Source organism: Pseudorasbora parva, chromosome 8 (genome assembly GCF_024679245.1).
Source record: "Pseudorasbora parva isolate DD20220531a chromosome 8, ASM2467924v1, whole genome shotgun sequence".
In the NCBI taxonomy this organism is placed as follows: domain Eukaryota; kingdom Metazoa; phylum Chordata; class Actinopteri; order Cypriniformes; family Gobionidae; genus Pseudorasbora; species Pseudorasbora parva.
In genome coordinates, this window is record NC_090179.1 from 47,935,441 (window position 1) to 47,961,583 (window position 26,143).

Consider the following 26,143-nt stretch of genomic DNA (forward strand, 5'->3'; position numbering starts at 1 on the left):
GTCATTATGTTTTAATATTGTGTGCACCTGCCCGGGGACTGCAGATGGAAACTAGCATTAGCTAATTCTGGTACAAAACATCTTTTCGTAAGATTAATGTATTTTGTACATTGTCCCTGATAAATAAACTAATTAAATAAATAAAATAAATAAAAATCTCCGTAGTGAACGTGCCTATAGAGAGAAATGCACATCATGGATTACATAATCAGAGAGTAGCCTATTTCTTTTCATTTTAAATTGTTAAAAGACATTTCAAGTGTCTTAAGATCTATTTCATGTCTGCGAGGCGTACGCTGAGTTTAGTTAAATTAGGATGAGATGCGCTCCAGTTCACGAGCAATGCGAGTGGCCGCGAGGTGAGGGCGCCTGCACGATTAGAGCATGTAACGTTAGTAAAATATGCAGTGGAGAATGATTCACACAGACAGCGTTTGACTCGCGCGGCTGAGCCTCTCCCGGCAGAGAGTTCAAGCATCTGTGGACTCGTCCCTTCAGCTCTGGCCATCTTGCTTTCAGTCCGCGATTAGCTTTTTTGTTTTCTTCATTACAGTTAAAGTAACGTCTGCTTTTCTCTAGTCATTCACAAGTTTCTCACTTAAAACTTTCTTTCTTCTGCTCCGTTATGCACAGCGCGCGCGGCTTCCGCTCTGCTTCTGCCCTAATGCGACTTTTAGTCCAGTGCGACGTATGTTATTTTCCTCTTCATGACGCATTTTTTGACTGATGCGACTCATACTCCGGAGCAACTTATAGCCTGAAAAATGCGGTAAACACTGCATTGCAATACTTGCATTTCGCCCCGTCACTCTCATTTTTAAAGTGCTCCCGCGCTTTCTTTGCCCGCTTAGAAAGCTGGTCATGACTTCTTCTTGTGGATATTACAAATGTCTGGCAGCGCTCTTGTGGTCTCTAGGGGTGCAAACATATATTACAACTAAATTCAAAGCACGTCATTGACGCCACTTAACCGAGTAAAATGTTTCACTCGGTTACGCAATTTTTAACGGTTAATCGGTCAATCGGTTAACCATGGACACCCCTAACACAGATGATTGTTCTCAGTGTTACTTACTCAGCTGATCTAGTTGCTGTAACCACACACACACACACACACACACACACACACACACACACACACACACACACACACACACACACACACACACACACACAGATGATTGTTCTCAGTGTTACTTACTCAGCTGATCTAGTTGCTGTAACCACACACACACACACACACACACACACACACACACACACACACACAGATGATTGTTCTCAGTGTTACTTACTCAGCTGATCTAGTTGCTGTAACCACACACACACACACACACACACACACACACACACACACACACACACATACACACACACACACACACACACAGATGATTGTTCTCAGTGTTACTTACTCAGCTGATCTAGTTGCTGTAACCACACACACACACACACACACACACGCACACACACACACACACACACACACACACACACAGATGATTGTTCTCAGTGTTACTTACTCAGCTGATCTAGTTGCTGTAACCACACACACACACACACACACACACAGATGATTGTTCTCAGTGTTACTTACTCAGCTGATCTAGTTGCTGTAACCACACACACACACACACACACACACACACACACACACACACACACAGATGATTGTTCTCAGTGTTACTTACTCAGCTGATCTAGTTGCTGTAACCACACACACACACACACACACACACACACACACACACACAGATGATTGTTCTCAGTGTTACTTACTCAGCTGATCTAGTTGCTGTAACCACACACACACACACACACACACACACACACACACACACAGATGATTGTTCTCAGTGTTACTTACTCAGCTGATCTAGTTGCTGTAACCACACACACACACACACACACACACACACAGATGATTGTTCTCAGTGTTACTTACGCAGCTGTTCTAGTCGCTGTAACCACACACACACACACACACACACACACACACACACAGATGATTGTTCTCAGTGTTACTTACGCAGCTGTTCTAGTCGCTGTAACCACACACACACACACACACACACACACACACAGACAGATGATTGTTCTCAGTGTTACTTACTCAGCTGATCTAGTTGCTGTAACCACACACACACACACACACACACAGATGATTGTTCTCAGTGTTACTTACACAGCTGATCTAGTTGCTGTAACCACACACACACACACACACACACACACACACACACACACACAGATGATTGTTCTCAGTGTTACTTACTCAGCTGATCTAGTTGCTGTAACCACAGGCAGCAGCTTCTGAAGAACTTCATCTGCTGTGTTTACTCTGACACTGTTTGAACATAAAGAAAAAAAATAAGTGAATTATTAATGATGATAATAAAAATAATAATTAATATCAGAGGTGAATAATGGTCAGGCCACAAACTCTATGGTGTGAAATGAGCTGATAACATTAGGCCTGTCGCAATAGTCAATAAATCAATAAATGGCACAATAAAAATAAATGAGCTCGATCATTTTTCCGGCCGTGATAATTTCCATTTGCATTCTTGTTTGTTTTCCTCGTCTCTCTCGCTGACTGTGCCTGCGCCTCATCCGTTTGGGAAGGTGTTTATACACAAATCCGCCGTGAACTCTATGGGCGCCGCCATCTTGCCTGCCGCCATTACTGTGTGCCTGTGAAGTGTGACAGTGTGACACTTGCCGGCGCCCTCTAGTGACATTTCAATGAAAGCGGATCCTGCTCATGAAATGAAATGTCTGGTGAAAGGGAACATTGGGTATATGATGTCAGGCAGTGGCCAAAACTCAGCAGCAAGGCACGCAGTAATGGTGGTGCTGCTTTACTTCAGTGTTTTTGCCGGATGTGTGTATACTAAACACGCAGACTGGGTTCCGGCGTGATGAGACGTCATGCTCGGCCAGATTCGCCTGGAACTCGAGCTTCTTCGGTTGCGGAGCCGCATGCAGTTACAAAACTTATCTCTCATTCATTTTCTCAGAACAAAAATATTATCGTTTATTGCAATAATTTCTTGGCAAATTTCTCCCCCTCTCTCTCCCTCCCTCCTTTTGTGAAACATTATTTGTGTCTTACATTTCATAATGACCTCAAAGGATTGTGGGTGATTGAGCTGAATTAAAGATGCGAAACGAAGGATCCTTCAAACTGAGACGGCCTTCAGAGGCGCTTGATGACGTGGCCGTCGAGATCTGGAGCCTTACTAGGACACAGCCTCCGTTTGAGAAACACCCGCAAATTATGAACAATATCCCAGAAATCAATCTGTGCCCCGTGATTTAAACACCTCTGATCTCTGTGTTTCTCTTTGGTCATAATGTTTTAGACTGTAATGATTGAACTCAGTGTTACTTACTCATCATTTCTGGATATAATTAAGCTGTTCAGGTTAAACTCCTGCATCGTCCGCTCTGAGGACAACAACACAAAAACTAAAGCTGACCACTGAGATGAGAAAAGTTTCACAGCACGTAATCCTCCGCCTCTCATATGAGGTTGAGCTTCGTTCACCAGTGAAAGATCACCCAGTTCATTCAGACAGTGAAACAGATTGATGTATTTATCTGGAGAGGGATTCTCACTGATCTTTTCTTTAATATATTTGACTGTTTTCTTATTGTTGTGAGAGCTGTTTCCTGTCTGTGTCTTCAGTTCTTGTAAGAGACTCTGATTAGACTCCACTGACAGACCCAGAAGGAAACGAAGGAAAAGGTCCAGATGGCCATTTTTACTGTCTAAAGCCTCATCCACAGCTCTCTGATGGAGATCAGATAGTGAAGCGGTGTCTCCATTAGTTGGTTTGGTGATCTGGTCAAACACATTGATGTTCTTGTTTATAAAGGAGAGATGCACATATAGAGCCGCTAGATGTTCCTGAAGGCTCAGATGAACAAAGCAGAAGACTTTCCCCTGATACAAGCCCAACTCCTCTCTGAAGATCTGAGTGCACAATCCTGAGTACACTGATGCTTCTGTCACATCAATGCCACACTCGCTCAGGTCTTCCTCATAGAAGATCAGGTTTCCTTTCACAAGCTGCTGATACGCCAGTTTCCCCAGTTTGACAATCATGTCTTCATCTTTCACTTTCTTCTCATAGTCCTTCTCCTGTTTGATGTTGGTCTGAAGGATCAGGAAGTGTGTGTACATTTGAGTGAGCGTCTTGGGAATCTCTCTTCTCTCTGTTTCACTCATCATCTTCTCCAGAACAGTGGCTGAGATCCAGCAGAAAACTGGGATATGACACATAATAAAGAGGCTCCTTGATGACTTCAGGTGTGAGATGATCCTGTTGGCCAGACGCCGATCACTGATTCTCTTCCTGAAGTATTCCTCCTTCTGTGGGCGACTGAAGCCTCGTACCTCTGTCACTCGATGGACACACTCAGAGGGGACGAGATCAGCTGCTGCGGGTCTGGAGGTGATCCAGATGAGAGCTGAGGGAAGCAGATTCCCCGCAATGAGGTTCGTCAGCAGCTCGTCCACTGAGGCTGATTCAGTCACATCACACAACCTCACATCGCTCTGAAAATCCAGAGACAGACGACACTCATCCAGACCATCAAAGATGAACAACACTTTATACTGATCACTGGATATTTCCATTTCTTTGGTTTCAGGGAAAAAGACATGAAGAAGCTCTGAAAGACTGAGTGATTTGTCCTTCATCAAGTTGAGCTCTCTGAAAGGAAGTGGAAATATGAGCTGGACGTCCTGATTCTGTTTCCCTTCAGCCCAGTCCAGGATGAACTTCTGCACAGAGACTGTTTTTCCAATGCCAGCGACTCCCTTTGTCAGCACAGTTCTGATGGGTTTGTCTTGTCCAGGTAAAGGTCTAAAGATGTCACTGCATTTGATCGCTGTGTCCTCTGTTTCTGCTCTCCTGGACTGTGTCTCAATCTGTCTCACCTCATGCTCATTATTGATCTCTCCACTTTCACTCTCTGTGATGTAGAGCTCTGTGTAGATCTCATTCAGGAGTGTTGGGTTTCCCTGCTTTGATATTCCCTCACACAAACACTCAAACTTCTTCCTCAGATTTGATCTCAATGTGTCGAGGACTTCAGCAGGTTTAGAGTCATGGCTGTAAGATTAAAATACCGCATTATTACACAAGTTAGAGAAGTAAAGAGCCATAGATCACAAAATGATGGACACAGAACATCATACGGTTTCTGAAATGTTTCAATCATTAATCATGTGTTTGAGTGATGTGTGATGTCATTGCAGCTCCTAAAATTAAACCACAACAAAAGTCCCACATTTTACCTGAAACCAGGACACATGCTTTCATTAAAGTCTTGAGGTTGAATCTCAGGCGTGAACACAGTTTTGTTTTTAACTGTTCTGGATTGAAGATTTGCCCTTAAATCAGAATGAAGAGGGTAAAGAATCAGACACACTGATATTGATGTAATCGTGTCATTAACTGAGTAACAGACCAACAGCTTTTACAGTGTGTGAATGTATTAACAATACAATACATAGAGCTTTACACAAGAGCACAATGATCATCATTAATAGACTAAAACTTACAGGATCTGAACTCATTACACTGCTCTATGTTAATAACAACTTCATAAAATACTATAAGCATAACTTTTATAGCGATGATATACCTGAGATCAGGCCGTTTGTCTTCACTCTTAAACTCTGGTGGCGGCTCCATAGACCAGTCACTCTTCATAGACACACAGCTGGACTCTGGGTTTGAGCTCTTCTGCTGGACTGAACTGGAACAGAGAACAGATTCAGTTTAATCCTTTAGATTACTGATCAATCTTTAGGAGAGGAACCCAAAAAAATGTGTGTGTCTGTGTTGTTTGTATTACATTGTATTACTTTTCAAAAGGCTTATAAATCATACAGAAGGAGTTTTTTGAGAAAGTAAAGATGCAGAATATTTCCTGTGATGGGTAGGTTTAGGGGTAGTGTGTGTGTGTGTGTGTGTGTGTGTGTGTGTGTGTGTGTGTGTGTGTGTGTGTCTGATATTTTTTATGAGGTAACACAATATTTATCAGTGTGTGTTGAAAGTACCTGCATCCTGGAGAGAAATCTCCATCTGTGGATCCTTGTGAATTTCCCATGATGAAGCTCCAGGAGAATCTGATGAGTTTGATCTCCTCCACTGACTCTGAATGAACAAACATCACACACTAAATTAAATTAAACATCCTTCATAATTTATCTGAACACATCTGGAGTGTGAACTTAAGATCAGACATAGGTCCTATTCACCAGGGATGGGCAGTATTTCAGATACATGTATTTAAAATACGTATTTGAAATACAAAATACTATTTTGTATTTTAAAGCCTTTGGAAAAAATCTAATGTAATTTGTATTTAAATACATTTAAGATGAGTATTTTTGATTTTTTCAAAATATTCAAAATACTTTGAGCCAGTCAACCTCTTTGTCCCAGCCTTAGATCGGCAACTTTACAAAATTGTTGGAATAAGGTGAGGATGTCATGGTCAATTCTACTTGTTGATTAAAGTAGTTTGTCAAATGTGTTTGAAGTATTAACGTTACTGCATGTTATGGATGGGTGATATCATATGACAATACATATCGTAGATTCGTAGCAATGATATAAAATGTGAATCGATGGAACTTTTTCTAAATGGTTTACATAGATAGGCCTATCGGGGTAAGCACATATATCTGTGCAGCTTTTAGTGGGCAGGAATAATTGGAATGTTGGAGTGGAAAAAGAAGCAAGGGCGAATGAGTTATTGATGTAATTTGTGTTATTATAACTGCGGCGAAAGGAAATTCAAAATGAAAACGAAAGTTTCTAAGCAGTTGCACACATCTAAATGCTTTTGGCATTCAGAATAGGCCCAGATAGATTTCAGCCTAATAGGGATACCTAGCCTGGGAAAACCCAGACAACTTCCGGCAAATTAAGATTAGCTCTGCAAGTAGTCTGGCAAAGAGCCCATTCAAACCCATTTCCAATCCGTCGAAATCGCGGCACCAATCAGAAACGTTGGGGCGGGCTTTACACGATGACGACAGCGCAGTGACGGTGAAGCAGGATGCCGTTGTGGAATATCACTCGTTCGAATCAGCTATCGCGTCTGTTTTAAGCGATTTTCCTTTTCGTTAAAGCCCGAGCAAAGATCACGTTCTAATCGCAATACAAATGCTTTACAACGGGGGCGAATGCTATTAGGGCTCGATGTTTTCTGTTCGACCGTCAATCCGAGATGTTTCAGCCGGTCTGAGATATTAGGTTTTTCCAAATTTTGCAAAAATGTTGATGGAGTGGCGGTGGACACCAGCTATTATCAGATTTATTTTACAACAACGGCAAAAGTCTTCAGAAGCCACTGCAACATCTTCCTTGAAATCACAAACAGAGAATTGCTGTCTCAGATGTTTCTCCGTCGCTCTGCATATGTCATCGTCCGCTGGTGACGCCCCTTTGGAAATGAAGCTTTGCCAGACCATAACTGAGTTACTACTGAGAATGGTCTGGTTTTAACCAGGCTAAATGATACCTGCACTGAATTGCCAATTTCACATGTATTTGGTGTATTTTCAAAATAAAAAATACTGTATCTGTATTTAAATACATTTTTTCACACAGTATTTTGTATTTGTATTTTAAATACATTTCTATGTATTTATGCCCATCTCTGCTATTCACACACACACGCTATTCTGCTATTCTCTCCCTCACCCCTAGAGGATTCCAATAAAAGTATTTTTTCCCGCCAAAATCCACTCTGTGTTTTCCCACTCGCTCCGCAGCATCGCTCACAGTCTGTGGCAGTGGCTGCTCTTTGTGTCTCTCTACTCCAAAATGCCGCCGCATGAACAGGTAGATTACAAAGTACAATCCACATTTTTGTTTAAACTGACAAACATTAACAAGCCCTTTGTCTCAAATTATATTCAATAAATGTAGCGAATCAGAATAACATATATGGAAGTATATACGACAATATAAATGTAATTATCCCAGATAGCACATGTACGTCGCGGAGACGTCTGTGAAAGGACGAAGCGTCTGATTAAGACCGCATTCCATTTCTATAGTTCGACTGTTTATCGTTTTTAAATGAGTCGTCTTCCCTACGTCTAAATGACGTCTATACGACTAACCTTAAACATTGGAAATCCAGTGCTGCGCACCATGCGTGTCACCGGTGGAGCGGAGCAAGCAAGCAGAGCTCATAATAATAATTGAAAAAAAATTATAATTAGTTTAAAAAAAAGTGAAATACCTATTTGTATCACAATGCATACACCCAATGACATATTAGATATGCATTTAACTTGTGCAAGCATCGAATTAAAACCATATTCTGTTTGCGTTTTTTTCCCCAAGTACGTGTAAAACGTCATGCCCTTATTTTTTGATTTTGCGTCCACTGATTTCATTTGTCTTACTATATTAATGATTACGAGGGCACCTACACTTAAATTGCGTTTTGCGTAAGATAATAGAATAGATCAAAAAGGCACTCGGGATAAGCATGGTGCACACTGACTTTTTAATAATGCTATAAATAATTAGCAAAGACTACTTTAGGTTACAAATCAGAATATATAAATTAACAAGCATGGGCTTTTCTGTAACCCATCATTCACAGCAGCCTTATTTGATACCTCTAACAGGGGGGAAAACGTGTGTGAATGTATATAAATATATATTTATTCCACATTTGAGGTGACCCTCCTTTCATGCCGACTGCTATTTTAACTGATTATAGTTATAGGTGTGGTTTACTTAGAATACCAAGTGTAAAATTACAAGCTTTGTGATTGGAGTAACAGTTCAGTTTATACCATGGTCTATAAGGGCTGATTCACAGCTATGTTCAATATACTCCTAGCTATTTTTTCCCATCTTTTTCCAAATAACTATGTTTACAAACTCCAATGAGCAAGTCAAAGATGACACTGGCAAAGAAAATCCTTGTAGATGTTCAGGAAGAAGCCTTTGGAGAAAAGAAACACTACAAATATTCAGTTGGTTCATATTGCTCCACAGCATTAAAGGGGCGGTGAAATGCTGTTTCATGCATACTGAGCTTTTTACACTGTTAAAGACTTGGATTCCCATCCTAAACATAGACAAAGTTTCAAAAACTAATGTTGGACGTTTGATGGAGTATTTCTGTGTCAAAAATACTCCTTCCGGTTTCTCACAAGTTTCGGAGAGTTTTTTTCGAGTATGGGTCGGCTTGAGGTTAATAGAGCGGAAGGTCCTTGTATGGGGCGTACGGGCTCTTCTCCCGGTAGGGTGCGCGCGCGTGTGACTAGAGCGAGAGAGGAAACGCACGCCCATAAACACTCTCAGCTGCAGATCCAGTCGTTATAGTCTGCGCCGCGCTCCACTTTATTCCTATGGGTGACGTCGAGCGACTTCAGCGCTTCAGCACAGCATTCCGGGAAGGAATCCACGGTCACTGCTGTCAGGACTTCACCAAATCATACCAAAGAAGTGTGTTTCTGACGGAGCGGTCCCAGCGATAAAGGTTCGGTCCTGCTTTGGAAGCAGCCGGTGAGTTAAACTGCTTCAAATGTCTGTGCTGTCGGCTATCGTCGCGTGAGTAAACATCAGTAAACGACACGATCACGTGCTTCGTCATTCAAATGCGCTAACGGACTTCATTGCTGTTCTCTGTATAACGTTACACTAGTCTGACGTGCAAAACCGTTTTGCTTGCTACTGCTAAGGTTTAGTCGCATACAATAGTCCATAAACCGAATCATGTCCTCATAAACTGCGAGTAAACACACACAAATGTTGACAGGCCACTAAATACAGTCCACACCACAGAGACGGACGTCCTGCTGCTGCTGTTTCTCCTGTTCAATTTATTTCAGCCTCCGAATGATTCTGGATTATATCTTTTAGCTGAGATCGATAGCCATGAGTTTGCGCTCGTCATTCTCTAGCTCCGCCCACACGATATGCCTTGTCATTCTCTAGCTCCGCCCACACGATATGCCTCGTCATTCTTTAGCTCCGCCCACACGATACGCCTCATCATTCTTTAGCTCCGCCCACATGATACGCCTCATCATTCTTTAGCTCCGCCCACACGATACGCCTCCAGGCGCTCGTTTTTTTCCGGAAAGACTCTGTACAGCCTATATTTCTTTTATAAATATAATAAAACTAAAGACTTTTCAGAGATATGAAGGATGCAATACTACTCTAGAGGTACTCAAGGTTGACATGAGATTGACCAAAACTGAGTGTTCCACTCAGTATATTTTCTTTCTAAGAGCAAATAAGAAAAATATTAAGGCACAGTAAAGCTACTTCAATATCCTAATTGATCAAGGGCCCAATACTGTTCTGTGAAACCGGGCCTACACTTCTAGTGAAGGAAAAGAACATTGAGCCAGTAATAAACTTTAAAGAGTAAAATATTTAAATACTTTGAAAGGACACTTTTGCGGTTGTTCATAGTAAGCACTGAAGCATAACAGTGGACATGGTCACAAATAAAGTCAAATGTTCCACAAGGCCTTGGGGGGATAGTTCTGGCGTTTTTCACAATACAACAGCCTCTACACAATACCAGTCTAAAATAAAGATTTTTAATTAGCTCCATTAGAACAAAAATATATTTGTAATTGACAAGGTGCATGACAGCTGGTTTAGACTGCCAGATGATGGTGAGCCAGAGGTAGATCTGTTGATCTTAGGATGAACCATATCCTGGTGTTTGGTGAAGAAAAGAAAAATATGTTAGAGCATTAAAAAATATATATTTCCATTCAACAGCACAATGCAATCACCGCAAAGCTGATTTTGTGTAATTAAGTTTGAGGAAAACTTTACATACTGAAGGGGGATTCTGAAATCCACTGGCGCTTCAATATACCTGTATATATTTATATCCTAATTAACTTCATAATCAAAACCTTAATCAATATTTACCTTCCTATAGTATTATAGTGATTCTATCCAGTTATGATTTTGCTTAATGTTTCTTGTTTTCTAAAGTGTGTATTTGGTCTCTGAGGAGTGACTGAGGGTCTGGCCTAGAGATGTGTGTGTGTGTCAGTAAACACTGGCAACAAGGTGTGTGTGTTTGGATTTGAGGTATCACACACCCCTAACATGTCAGGAGTGCAGTAACAGGGTTTGCTCACTTAGCCCGGCTTCCGCAGATAAAATATGGATTTGTCTTTAATTTCATTTATTATATTTTATTCCTTTTATATTTCCTTTTAGTGAAACACTAAAGACTCAAGATGAATATTGCCTGTACTATTGTGTGTCCCTCTCACTGAAAGAAAGCACATGCTATCAGTATGCTTTGGTAAGAACTGGAGCTTAATCAGCTCCAACCTTGGAGAGATGTTACCATGTTAATATATATTGAATGATGAATGATTTTCAAAATACAGATTGTTTTAAAACAGTTTTAAATAAATTGATGATGACAGTACACATTTGAATACTGTATAAAGTAATATGGGAGATTATGGAAATGTGTAAGTTCTTGGTAAAATTATAATTTTGGAGTAAGTGGCAAAGGAAGGCTAGTGAGGATTTGATGAGAAGTATCACTGCCAGATGACATAAATCAACAGGGTTAAGATTTTGGTCATTTGGAGCTTACACCTAAAGAGTTTTAATGAACAAGACATTGAAAGAAAAATGTTACTTTAAAGGAAACCCTAATGAATAGATTCTGAATGGTTTACTAAATAACATAGGTTTGAAAAGTTATTTTGAGAAATAATAGGGCATTGAGTATGATTAAGCACAATGTCACAAGTTAAAGATGTGACTGAATGTAATACAAATGGATAAATATGTCATTTTGATGACATTTTCAACATTAACAATTTTATGGTTATGTTCATTTAAGTTAAATATGATGTGGGCTATCATGAGTGAAAACTGGATTAGATGGAAAAGGCAAGTGTAACAAAAAGGTCTGAGTATGTGGAAATCTATGTGGAAAAGAAAAAGATGAGTTATGAAAATGGGTTTAACAAGAAGGTTCTTGAGTAAAATCAGCGAAAAGTGATTGAAATGGATGTTATGAACATGTTTGGGAAAGAAATGAATGTGTAATTAAGATGGTACATGTATGTAGACTGTAAACTGAAGGATGTTTTATGCAGAGACTGAATGTAATTGCATGGATTATGATGCCTATTTATTTTGTTTATTTTTATTTCAGACCACTGTTGTTTTGAAGATGAAAAAGGTCTGTGTTTGAAAGAAGTGTATTTAAAATCCCTATTTTTAGATGAGATATCTTGGTATTTATAATGGGGTGCTAATGTAGTATGTCCTCTTGAGGATGAATATGTGCTTATTGTAATCAATCAAGCCATTGATAAAACCAAATGAGATAAGATTTATAATGGATGAAGTTAGATCCCTGAGGGGAAAAGAGATTTTCTGATTTTCAAAGACTATAAACTAAAAAGGGGGGCGTGGAACATTATGAAGCGGCCTAAATTGGTAGACCAACTTTAGGGGGTCATTGGGACCCCAAAATTGCCTTAGGAGCGATTGAAGGGGGATTCTGAAATTCTGAAACTGGCGCTTCAATATACCTGTATATATTTATATCCTAATTAACTTCATAATCCAAACCTTAATCAATATTTACCTTCCTATATTATTATAGTGATTCTATCCAGCCATGGATCGATATGATTCTTTGGAAAAAAGGCTCAAGTAGCTTTGATTTAAAAAACAAAAAACTTTAGCCTGATTTCCAAAGAATCATGTGACATTAAAACATTCCCAGGAATAAATTGAATTTTCATGCTTAACTCTTAACTCCTTTTTATTTTTTTAAATAAACTTTCATAAAGTAAAACATACATATTTTGTGTCCTTTTTACCAGATCAAACTTTAGACGGCACTTTGATTTTGTATCTGGTGGCCAAGAATGTAATTCATGAGAATAAATATTAGTTTAAATATAGGTTTAGTTCTCATTTCATCACGCTACAGAATATTTTCAAATTTCAATCTTTGATTTAAATCATAGATATACATCTCAATATTTATTTAATCATGAAGTACACAAGACAATTTCATTAAAAAAAATTAATTATCTTGCAGATGATGTAAAAAAAAACATGGCATCCTAGATAACTTCAGTGCTTTTAAATATGAAAATCACCTAAACAAACTCAAAAGACTTCTGAGGAAACCAACCTGCCCTTTGAGCCAAATAATAAAAAGATTCTCAGAGATGCAAAGAAGCTGCAAAAAAACCCCAGAACCAAACCAGGCCACATCTGCTCAAAAAACAGCATACGACTGGTCCTCTACCGGCATCCTTTCATGAGGCAAGCCAATATAAAGAATTAAGGACAAGTCTTTATACCCTTAAACTGGACCAGGCGAACAGTCACGTTGTCATCTGCGGTAAAGTTGCTCATTTCGTCATTCAGGGACGAAATTGATGTAGCTTATAGTTCCTTCAACCACCAGGAATCCTTCTTTGATTATCCCCTATCATCCTCTACACTCGGCATTCATTTAGTTGATGACCTCTCCACATCTGTCAAAATTCTGCAAGCTTGAGGAAATAGAAAACTAAATTTTTCTTGTACCATATTAGCATCATTTTGTTTCAATTCCTCTATTACACACCGATTCATTATTTCAGCCCTTTCTGTTCCATAGTTTATGCAATTGTACATAGTTAATTTTTATCCAAGTTAATAATTGTGGTTTTCAGGCTTGCAGCTATATACATTAATTTTTAAAAAGAAAAAAAAGAAAAACTATGTACCTAATAGTGGAGTTTGAGGGAGAGGGGACAACAGGCCCAGTTGCCAAATCCTGGTATGAAGGTGGCTACTCCTGGTGGCCACCATACAAAGACCGTGACAGGATGTTAAAGAGTGTGAGAACACTGGAGCCACCACAGCCAGAGAAAGGGTGGACCGGACACAGGGCAAGAATCCTGCACGAGTCAGGTAAGAGTAAATTACATATGTTCTCACCAATTATACCTATATTTCATTTTTCAAAATCTTTGTACATCATTTATCTACACAGAAAAACGTGATCTTGCATATAGCTTTAAGAAACAAAATTGCAGTGTTGGGCAGTAGGGTCGCTACAAGTAGTGAGTGACGCTACTAGCTTAACTACATTTTTCAGTAGCGTGGTGGTAGCGTCGCTGTTTTCTCAATGAAATAGCTTTTCAGTAGCGAAGCTCTTCTGTTGATCAAGTAGTGCAGTAATGTCCACACAAGCTAACGTTACATTTTCCCAAGCATTTCTGAGGATCAAGCTCAAATTGGAAACACAACTGATAAGAACACGGATATACTTCACTTTCTACATTCCTTTCTGCCTCGTGCAGACGCGCACAGATGCGCGCGCGAGCCTTTCAAAGGACTCCTTTGGCAGTGAGCGCGTAAAGACGGGATAGGCGCGTGCACATTCGCACTATCTAGTTTACGTTTTTTTTTCCCCTAGCGCTCAATTCGCTGTTGCAAGCGCATCATCCGCCCGGTGACAAAAAAAGAAATGGCAACGTTTTAAAATCTATTGTGTCTCTTGAATAAACACCTCTTGTTAAAAGTATCCAGCCTGGCCACCTCTTGATATGAATGAATGAACGAAACTTCTTTCATGTGTGTGGGACACACACACACACACACACACACACACACACACGTTTGGTTTTTCGCCATGTTGGTACTGTTTGGAGAAGGTCTTAATTATTTTGCTACTGTACTTTCTGAACTGGACTTTTTTTGTACAAGTTGAGTTGTAAATTAAGTTACAGTTCGTCCTGCAAAAGAGCCCAAGTCTAAATCGAGCATAAATGCAAACACACAGTTGTGTATGCATATCATACACATACAGATGAACATACACACACACACACACACACACACACACACACACTCTCGACACCAGGGGCCTATTGCACAATACTATGATAAGGGATTACGCCGGGATATTTTGGTGATCCTGGCTCAATTTATCCACTAATATGCAGTTATCTTTCATTATCGTTATCGTTCTTGGTGTGAGTTTGCCTTCAGGGTATGTTTACATGACAGCTGTGTACTAAATTTTGCATCAAAATGACAAGATCACCAAGATATCCCGGCTTAATCCCTTATCCTAGTTTTGTGCAATAGGCCCCTGGTTTTGTTAATATTATGGATCACACGTTTTTGTTACCAAATTGATTTCGGACAGTTTTTGTATAACTAAAAAAAAGGTGTCTATATGCTTGACTTTTATTGATCACTGAAATAGCATTGATTGGAGTGAAGTGGGTAGCTTAGATGTAGTAAATTACTTTTGTCAAGTTGCTGTAGCTTAGCGTGCTACATTCCCCGGGGTGTAGCTTCAGTGTAGTGAAGCTTAATTTAATGTAGAGTAACTGCTAGCTTAGCTCACTACATTTTCCAAGTAGCTTGCCCAACACTGCAAAATTGTAACCTTACCAGTATTTCATTTTTCAGCATCTTTTCACAATGTAGTCAGCAACTGGAAGAAGGCCAGCTACACATCAGATATAAGTTCAGAATCAGAAATTGCTGGAAAAAGGATTCCCAAGTAAGTCCTCACAAAAGACAAAGTAAATCGTTTAACATGAAAAATCATCATTTAGCTTGTTTCAACTATACTTAAAATGGTTCAACTGAATTTTTATGTAATTGAATAGCGGGTAAAGATTTTGTTAAAATAGTGTAATATGACTACAGTGATTCAACCATAATTTTAATGAAGTATCATGTGTTCACGGACGACTGGATCTGCAGCTGAGAGTGTGTATGGGCGTGCATTTCCTCTCTCGCTCTAGTCACGCGCGCGCACCCTAGCGGGAGAAGAGCCCGTACGGCCCAAACAAGGACCTTCCGCTCTATTAACGTCAAGCCGACCCATACTCGAAAAAAACTCTCCGAAACTTGTGAGAAACCGGAAGGGGTATTTTTGACACAGAAATACTCCATCAAACGTCCAACATTAGTTTTTGAAACTTTGTCTATGTTTAGGATGGGAATCCAAGTCTTTAACAGTGGAAAGCTCAGTAGGCATTAAACAGCATTTCACCGCCCCTTTAATGTTTGTTATATTCATAAAACTACAGCACAAAGTGTTATCGAAAGCAACAACTGCGAAAAATCTCACAAAGCCTGTTTAAGTCTGTGCGGTATTACTGCCCCCTAGAGGGACACGTTGGAGTTTTCCTGACTCAGTTTTATATTCAGAAAGTATTTACATTCTTGAAATTCATAGTGTTTTTTGTCAACTTCACAGGGTGTGTCCTGTTACGGGATCCAAGAAGAACATTTTGGTGATGGTTAAAGTCACAAAACTGCAGCAGAAAATATTTTATTGAAAATAAAGCTAATACATAAATGAATAAAAAATAAACCCAATTTTCTGTTTCAACGCCAAAGGGTGGGGTGTGTCTTGTTTCATGTACCTAGAAGAGCAATTTGATGTCGTTTTTACTGTTAAAAGTGATGCTTAAGGTGTGTTATTGAAAGCGACAACTGCGAAAAATCTCACAAAGCCTGTTTAAGAATGTGGTATTAACTAGAGCGACATGTCGCAGTTTTTTGGACCAAGTTATAACAAATTCAATAAAAATACAGAGCTTTTTATCTGAACTCTAAAGAGTGTGATTTGCTGCTGACTCTAAGAACAACAGTTTTAAGTAGGTTTTACTGTCAAGAGTGATGCTGAAGACATGCTATTGACAATCCTGATTCAAGAAAAAGCTTGCAAAGCCTTCCGAAAAGTGTGCACGTATACTGCACATATATATGTTTCTCTCACCTCTAAAGGCTGTGTGTTGCTACTGGCTCCAAAAAGGACCATTTCAAAGTGTTTTAGTCAGAGTTATAGTACAACATATGCAACTAATATTAAAATACATAGACTTTTCTCTCAATTCTAAATGGTGTCTAAACTTGCTCCAATAATATAATTTTCATCCATTACTGTCAGTTTTTTAGGATACCTGCTATTGAATACAATTTTATTAAAATTCAATTGATAATGAATCAAGATGTCAACTCCAAATTCTGTTGTTATTGAATTCTGAAAGAAAATCCAGATATTAGTTTTAGTAACAGAATATATTTCTTCTCAAATCAGAATGACATTATTCCCCTCTCCTGTAGGAGGCAGTATGTCATTATGGTGCAAAGAAATCACATATAAATAGAAATTTTAGAAGAATAAGCTATTCTTTCACATAATCTAACATGTGTAGATATAGAAAAGGCCAGAAATCCAAAAACAAAGATTCATGGGCAGATGCTGGTGGGAGGGATGCCATTATTAAAGCATTTATTGCCCATAATATTTGTAAAAGAGAGTTAGTCAGGAAAGTTGGTCAAACCTGGCAATGGATGTTTTTAAAATGTCAAATGAAAAACTGCGAAAATGGTTAATGATCATATGGAAGAACAACAGGCAAGGTATATGTACTGAAGTCTCTACTGTACTGAAACTGAAGTTTCTAAAGGTAAGAGACAGTATTAAATTGCTTTGATACGTTCTCCATAACGAAGTGTTACATTTTCCTTTCAGGTTATCTAGGGGCTTTTTCCACAACACCTGTGTTTTATGCATTACCTTTAATTCAATAACAAGAATTATTTCAAATGTTTTTCATCTGAAAAGATTGTTAAACGTACTACACTATAATGCTCTGAAGAAAGCATTGAGCCAAAAGCTTTCATTATCATTGAATTGGTGACAAATGTAAAATAAATAAATTTTGTGATGTGGATCATCTTATACATCAACTTACTACACAAAAATTAAATATAATCATGATCGTGTTTGATTAAATAAAATTCTCATTACAAGTCACAATAGCCTAGTGTTGAAAAACATGCGAGACAATAAGTGTGTGACAAAAACATGTAGTAATGAAAAAGTGAGTCAGTGAAAAAAAATGACTAGGGTATTACAGGCATGGTGAGGTTGATTTTGTTTATTTAATTTATTCGATTAAAAATAGAAATCATAAAATAAAACAATCATTTGGAATACTAAATTTAAAGCAGCTGTTTTCTATGTGAATATATGTTAAGCTATACTTTATTGCTGTGATCAAAGCTGAATTTATCATCATTACTCCAGTCTTCACTGTCACATGATCCTTCAGAAATCATAATATGGGGATTTGATGCTCAAGAAAAGTGTATTATCAATGTTGAAAATGGTTGTGTAATTTTTGTTTCATGATTTTTTTTTTTTGATGAATATAAAGTTCAACAGTTTTTGTAACATTTTAAATGTATTTACTTTCACTTTTGATTGATTTAATGCATCCTTGTTGAATAAATGTATTAATTTCTTTAATTTCTTTAAAAACTAATTCTTACTGAGGCCAAACTTTTGAAAGGTACTGTATAGTGTTATAAACTCTTTTTTTAAATCCTGTTCTTTTGAACTTTCTGTTCAAAGAATCATGAAAAAAAACATCCAATCCTAATATTACAATGATTTCTGAAGGATCATGTGACAGTGAAGATTTGAGTAATGATGCTGAAAATTCAGCTTTGACCACAGGAATAATTTACAGTTCAGAATATATTAAAATAGAAAAAACTATATTTCACAGTGTAATTGCTTCTGTGAGCAGAAGAGTCTTATGTTAAAATCTTACCAATACCAAAATGTTGAACTTCAATGTAGGTTTACATTATTTACAATTGCTAGAATTATACTGAAATACAAAGACTACTAGTAATAATAATAAGAGGCGGACAGTACTTAAGTATTTTTTCTTTCCACTCCAGTACTTTTTCAAGTGTATATTTTATCAGTGTTTTTCTTAAGAAAACTTTTAATTCATTACATTCCAAAGCATAATTTATCATGTCATGTTTTACTGCACTACATTTCATAAATAAAAGTTGTTGTTTTTTACCTTGAATACTTAATTACATTAAAAACATAGTACTTTCTTTCTTGTACTCAAGTAAAATTATAATGACTTTTACTTGAGTGAAAGTATACAATACTACATTTTTTTTATGTAATTAAGTATTACATGATAATCAATATGAATAAAAAGTAATAAAAAGTACAATATGTTTTGGAAGGTTGTGAAGTAAATGTTCGACAAAGAAGAACACTGATAAACTACATATACTTGAAAAATAAAGTTAATTGGAAAGTAAAAATACTTAAGTACTGTACACTTCTGTAATTATAATAATTATTAATTTTTTAGAAAACACAGATGGACCAGAACTCCAGGATGTGACCAGACAACATTTAGGAGACACAGATGGACAAGATCTCCATTACCAGGATGTGACCAGACAACAAAATAATGAGCAGACAGAACACATTGTTTTGGAACAACAGAGGTGTAATAAAAATGATGAACATAACTCTGGAACAAACACAAATGTTTCGGATTTGAAGTCAGAAAGAAAGAGAGTGACTTGATTTCAGTATCCAAATATTCAGAAAATGACGATGAAAAGGACCGTAAACAAGAACATGAACACAACAGAAACAGCGAAGAGTGGAGGGTCACAACACCAGGTCAAAAGTTTTTTAGTATGGAAATAAAATAGGAGAGCTGGGAACAAATAAAGCCGCTGCATGGTTCAAACCAACTCCAGAGGCCATGGACAGATGTTCTTTTCAAAGAATTTAATAAGACCAGTCCTTGTTGTGTGCTCCGCTTCAAATACCAACATGTGAAATGCAAAAGCAGTCGGAAACGAGCCCTGCCTTTCTTTAGAGCGCGTGCCACCTGCACCTTTAAAGACTGTGCAGCAGTCTATACATTTACACTAAATCAAAAACCAGCAAAATCACACAAAACAATGACTGTCTTTGTAGCCCGTAAAGGAGACGTAACACACAAAAAAAGTTAAAAACAATTCAAAAATATTTAAGAAGGGGCAAAATTGCTAAAACCCTTAGAGATGGTGTGAGCAATTATTATTATCAAGCCCTAAGAAAAACACCATCTGAAGAGATTGTGGCTGGCAATATCTCCCGATGCCTTACTAAAGATGTATTACTGGTGAGTTGCAAAAAACCAGGCTAAATGATGACATAATCATGGAGATGATGCTTACGCAAAAAATTATGAAAGAATGTGCTACATCAGATTGTGCTGACACTGCAGGTTACATACAACAACTGCAGGTGGACCCATTTGCTGTACACATGTACACACAATGTGGTTTGCACATTTTGGCCCAGCATCTGAAACAAAACAAAACAGTAACCCTTCACGTGGATGCCACTGGCAGCGTCACCTCACGCATTCCCGCTGAGCCCAAGAGAGTGCTCTACTTTGCTGTTGTATCGCCCGGCATGGGAAAAAACATGCCACCACTTCCTGTGAGCGAGCTGATAACAAATCAGCACTCAATTCCAACCTTGACATGTTGGCTGATGGAAACATTACGGGCCCTTGGTCAAATAACTTCATGCCAGGTACATCAAGTGGAGACCGACTTCAGCTGGGGTCTTATGTCAAGTGTCCTTCTGGCATTTAATAAGGAGAACATCTTGACGTACCTACAAAGAGCACACCGGATTGGATCAAACAGCGCAAACAGTGGTGATCGTCAATTCACGGTCTTGCATCTTTGCTCTTCACACATCATAAAGGCAGTGTGCCAGGCATTTTCAAGGAAGACAGACAGCAAGGCTTTAAAAGAGTATACCACCTACTGCTTTGCCTTACTGTTAAACAGCACACACCTACGGCTGTATTCAAAGACGTGTGTGTGTGCTCTTAACAACATCCGAGGAAACAGATGTGGTGAATGCAGCCAAAGCTTCCCTTGACCTGAAGATAAAAAACACCATGAACATCACGGTGTCAGAAGCAATCGCAGAGGCAACAGAAACACCACAAACGGCAACCTTTGTGTGTGACAAATCACCATTTACAGCCGTGTTTAGTGCAGTTTTGGAAAGTGCCAAGAGCCTAAGCCACTGTAGTAGCACAGGGGGAAAAAATACCTTTTCTTGTCCAGAATTGATCAACATCCTAATGAGCAGCTACATGACCATTTTCCCTCTGGAGTGGAGCGCTCTTAGGAGATCTTAGCCGGTTTTCTGACATCAGCCCAGCTACGGCCAGCCAACAATCTACAACCAGGGACACAACCTGCCATGTGGAGGAATGGTTTACGATTGTCAAACACAGCATCCTTCAATCCAAAAAGTTCCTGCGTCCTGCTGACTTCATTCACAAAATGTATGGATCCTTACAAGGAAGATACAGAGAACACATCATTAACAACGATCTGTTACTGCCTCGTAGGGAAACCACCTTATATACTGCCACAGCCATCAAGTCCAGAAAACAAAGACATCAGCATCAACAGCAGCCAGATGGAAACACTACACTGATCCCAGACACACCAATGGACCTGTCAACTACATCAAAACATGACAAAAACACAGTACTGCGTCCAATAAAAAAAGAGCAAACATCTGAGGACATAGCTGATGAGAAGGTATTATTTCAGATTATTATATTTAGTAACATTATTTCAATGCATTGAACATATTTCTTACCATGAAAAATGATTTGCAGATTGAATACCTTTGGTCCAAAAAAAAACAGTGAACTGGTGGTTGCTGTTGTGTCATCGGCAGACAAAAAGGCCAGGTACACCATCCGTCACTCAGAGTTTAAAACTGCACAACTGGCTCATGGGAGAGGCAGAATATTCATGAGGTATAATTATTTCAAATTGCCAAGATTTAAATTTCCAAAGTACACCATAAATACTGTACACATCTGAAAAGCTGTCAGTTACCTTTCTGTCTAATTTGCATGTGTCATACAATTACTCTTTTCTTCAAGGTTATTGAATGCTACTTCCAGACCTTACTGAAGAAATTTGGAAAAGACCGTAGCATTTACCTCCTCAGCCATTATACTGCTTATGTAATTATGAGTAAAGACAGAGATGCAGTATGCAGACAGAGTCTACAGAAGGTATCTTTGGATTGTTATACATTGAAGATATGAAAACGTTAAAAAAGATTTACTAATGTGAAAAAAATCTACCATTTCAGGTCAACTTCACAAAGTACCAAGCACTTATCAGTTTCCTGAATGTGAAGGATAACCTCTGGAAGTTTTTGGTGAAAGATTTCAAAATACCAATAAGTCCTCCTTCATGGAAATGTGGTCAAAGTCAAAAATAGAATTAGAAATGGGTTTCTCTCTATTTCCGGGATCTACATGCACCTTCCCGTCAGATATTTCTTATTGATCCACAAGGAACTGATGAGGAGAAGGACTCTAAGCATGCTGCTGTCAGATTTAGGTAAAAATACAATGCTAAGATTACTCTAATCACTTTGAACTACTTTGACGGTATAACCCCTAACTGTGTCATATTTATCAAAGTGAATACTTCAAAATGAGGTTCGGCAAAAAACAATGGGTGGAGATTGAGTGGAGAGGGGCCACAATTCAGCACACAACCCAGCTGGATTCACACAGCTGTGGTGTTTTTGATATGCAGGTATTTTTTCCCCAAATGGTAAGTAAAAACCTTATAGTTTAGACGCTAAATATAATTAATACTTACACTTCACTACAACTGTTCAAAGATGGCAAGGAAGATTATCACTAGTTTCCCTGAAGTTTCCTCCCACTTGGACATCAGTTGTTCTCTGACCAATATGAAGGAACTGCGCAAGATGTCGGCTGAGGAAATCCTGACAGCCTCAGGTGATTGACATGAATGGGAACAAAATGACATTATGAAACTGTTAGTCTTCTGGAACCCTGTTACTATTTTGACATCTATATACTTTTTAGAGTTCAAAAAGTCTGACTGTTGTGGTTTATGTGGTTTGACTCAACCCACTGGAGGTGGCCCAACAACTGACCGGGTAAATACTTTCAACTTATATCATTTAAACTATAAATCATTTTTTTTTGTCACGCATGCAAACACTGGTTTCGTGTGAAATGCCTTAACATTAAACCTCCTGACTTTGAGAAGGCAAAAAAATAGTAACTGGGATTGCACTTTTTGTATATAATTGATTTTTTGCTTTTCCCTTTCCTTTCTTTAATGATATCTGAAGGGTTACTTTATTTTCAACTTGTAACAAATAAAAAACATTGAAGTGTTTTATGTGTCTGAATCTTTTATCCGTATCCATGACACACACTGTGTTCCAAATTATTATCCACGTGACACCAGTAAGATTTCAGTAAAATAATAATTAGATGTTATTTCTTCAAATAAAGTGATTGTTTGTTAGATATTTCTCAGGCAATATGGGAAGAAAGACTTGCAAAAGAAATGACAACAGCTAATACTTTATGAAAACTGAACAAACATTATGTCTAAAAGGTTTGACACTGACTGGGAAGCAAATAGACATTTTTATAAAGTATATGAACAGACGGAGAAAACGCCAGGCAGCCGCCCCGTGGCTGACACAGCAGAAACGCCCCGCTCACACCGCTTGCAGTGTGTCTCCGGTTTGTCACCTATATCACACATGCACACTTCAGGAGCCTAAAGCCAGGCATACACTGTGCGATTTTCGCCCGATTTCGAGCCGAATTCTGACTCGTGCGACTCTTTTTTGGGTCGGGCCGATTTTCAGGTTTATCGTGCGTCGTTTGTCGTGAGGTGTTCGTGCAGTGTACAGGGGGAAACGAGGGGCGACAAACCTCACGATCGGGAATCGGATGGTCGGATGAATTTCTGGCGTGTCAGATATTCTGCTCGCCCCTCGTGAGGTTCTCGCACAGCTGAAGCAAAGCCACGAACTGATTGCCCTATTTGCCCTCACTGCGCCTGCGCGAAGCAGAAGTTCAACCATTTAATTTTTAAAAGCATTAAGGAAGAAAACGAAAAGAGGGAGATCTTTAATTATGTAGGCAGCTATCAAATAGCAGAAATTAAGTAAACTGTTGTGCCTCCAGTTTGTGTTGTATATATCCAGTGCATCTAGTTCATTTAGCTAGTTGATCATTCATTTACTTGTTTTACTTTCACATTTTATTTTTTATTTTATTTTATATTAATTCATATTTATCCTTGTCCATCTTGACACAATGTCATGTTGCAATGTGTTCTTTTTCTTCATGAACGCGAGTCAGTGGATATCACGCAATGCGCAGTTTACACGCAGTCTCAAACCCAGTCCATTATTCACGACAGAAAGGGAAAGTAAAATCTGACAAGCTTTCGCCGCATATTCTCAGACAACGAGAGATAAATGTAATTCAACATACTGATAACGTAGCCTATTATTTTCTTTCTTATTTATTTTCTTAATATTTCTATTTTGGTCCATATTGTGAGAAAAAAATAGAAGAGAAGTAGGCCCATTGTGTGTTAAACAAGTTGTTTTTAGATAAATCTGCTCTTACTTTTCATTGAGACGGACATTATTATTGCAGTGTTCTGAGATTATAATCATATAATTAGACCTATGATTCCCTTAATCGGGCTAAATGTTTTTAAATAGTGAGGAGTAATCTATCTATTATTTTATTATGCAGTGTGTCGATTATGCATTATTGTTGGGGGGAGGCGGCAAATTAATGTAATATCAATTTAATAATAAAAGTAGGCCTACTCTAATAATAATAATAAATTCAAAATCCTCTTGATATCAATAGCTGATGCATTTACCTCTCTCTAATACACCATGGTCTATCGTCGGCACGGGGGTTTATTGCGTATTTTTCACCCGTACAGTGTGAGCAGTCAAGACGCTTTATTTTATTATCTCTATAATACATCATGGATTATGGATTACATCTCGGATTATTGGAGTTACACAGATATCAGTGCAAGACATTTTTAAAGAGCGCATTGTTAAAAAAGCCAATGTGATAATTAATTCCTCTTCCCATCCATTACACAGAGAGTTTGTGGTACTTCCATCAGGTCGTAGATACAGAGCAATAGGAGGGAGAACAAAGAGATTTAAACACTCATTCATACCGACTGCCGTTTCTATGTTAAACCAATTGTAATTGTAATGATGTGTGTGATTGTATAAATTATGTGTTTGGGACACTTGTGCAAATTAAATTTCCTGAACGGATGAATAATAAACTGAACTGAACTGAACGGTCTATCGTCGCCACGGGGTTTTATTGTGCATTTTTCGCCCGTACAGTGTGAGCAGTCAAGACGCGCTCGACGGTCGGACCGCACAGTGGGAGCACATCAATCATGAGCTTTGGCTTTACATCGCATGCGATCTACTCGTACAGTGTGAGTAGGGAACCTTGCTGAAAAACCCATAGAAATCGCACAGTGTATGCCCAGCTGAACGCAGGTTGCGTTTACAGCGCGAAATCGTGGTAAAAGGCAAAACTCCGTGTCGACCGGTTTATGCTTAGTCCGTTTATGACCATACACCGATAAAAGAAAACGGTACCACATTTACTTGCCCATGTTCATTGTCAGCTTATTAGGAATAATCGGCTTAAGAACGTGCATGTAAACACACCCATTGTGTCGTAAAACACAGACATCAAACATACCAATAAAGAAGTAAACGATGTTACTTACAGCAAAGCAGATGAGGCCAGAATATAAACATAATGCTTTTAATTAGCATACACGTTGAGTATTTTTCTCCCAGATCAAATTGTACACAGACCAAACTGTATGTATAGTATGATTTATTAGTAGGCCTAGGCTATATAGCCTATTGTGGTTACGAAGATTGGTCTTTTAATGGCACTGTCAACATTAAGCCACCTTAAGCATTTTATTTATGGGAAGAACATTTGTAGGCCAATTATTAAACTATCGCATCATATTCTGACCTTACCTGCTGTTCGGAATAGTAGCCTATTCTTTATTAGTATGGTGTTTTAGTAGTTAAGCCACCTTCCACGTGTTCGTTTCTGTTCAAGTTCACACGAAGACAGATCAGGCATAAAGCACGTTTATCGTTATGATTGTGAGTAGCCTACACAAACAGAAGACAGTTCATTTTTTACAGTTGTATGATGCATTAGCCTTACCTGTATGACTAACGAAGGAGTATTTTTAATGATTTAACTTATTCTGTGCACAAGCCCCACCTGCAGTAAAGTGCACTGATTTAGCTTCCAAACTGCAGGTGCTGATCATTTGACAATGTGTGCATCATCTTCCATTAT

At 38.5% G+C, this 26,143-nt stretch overlaps 1 protein-coding gene and 1 long non-coding RNA gene across 2 annotated transcripts in view; both read right to left on the bottom strand.

Moving 5' to 3' along the window:
• LOC137084575 (protein NLRC3-like) overlaps positions 1–5,904 on the bottom strand; it is a 24,301-nt gene extending 18,397 nt beyond the window's left edge. Inside the window, exons 1-6 of the mRNA XM_067450865.1 lie at positions 5,882–5,904; positions 5,659–5,772; positions 5,309–5,404; positions 3,396–5,123; positions 2,511–2,526; positions 2,276–2,313 (exon numbers count right to left, since the gene is read on the bottom strand). Of these exons, the coding sequence (XP_067306966.1) occupies positions 2,276–2,313; positions 2,511–2,526; positions 3,396–5,123; positions 5,309–5,404; positions 5,659–5,772; positions 5,882–5,904 (2,015 nt within the window). The remainder of the gene's footprint in view (positions 1–2,275; positions 2,314–2,510; positions 2,527–3,395; positions 5,124–5,308; positions 5,405–5,658; positions 5,773–5,881) is intronic.
• A 172-nt stretch (positions 5,905–6,076) lies between these two features.
• On the bottom strand, positions 6,077–26,141 carry LOC137084937 (uncharacterized). Its single transcript, XR_010906839.1, has 3 exons — positions 26,006–26,141; positions 22,581–22,710; positions 6,077–6,173 (listed from the first exon to the last, which is right to left on the bottom strand). It is a non-coding gene; the product is annotated as an uncharacterized lncRNA (long non-coding RNA).
• Positions 26,142–26,143: the final 2 nt, after the last annotated feature.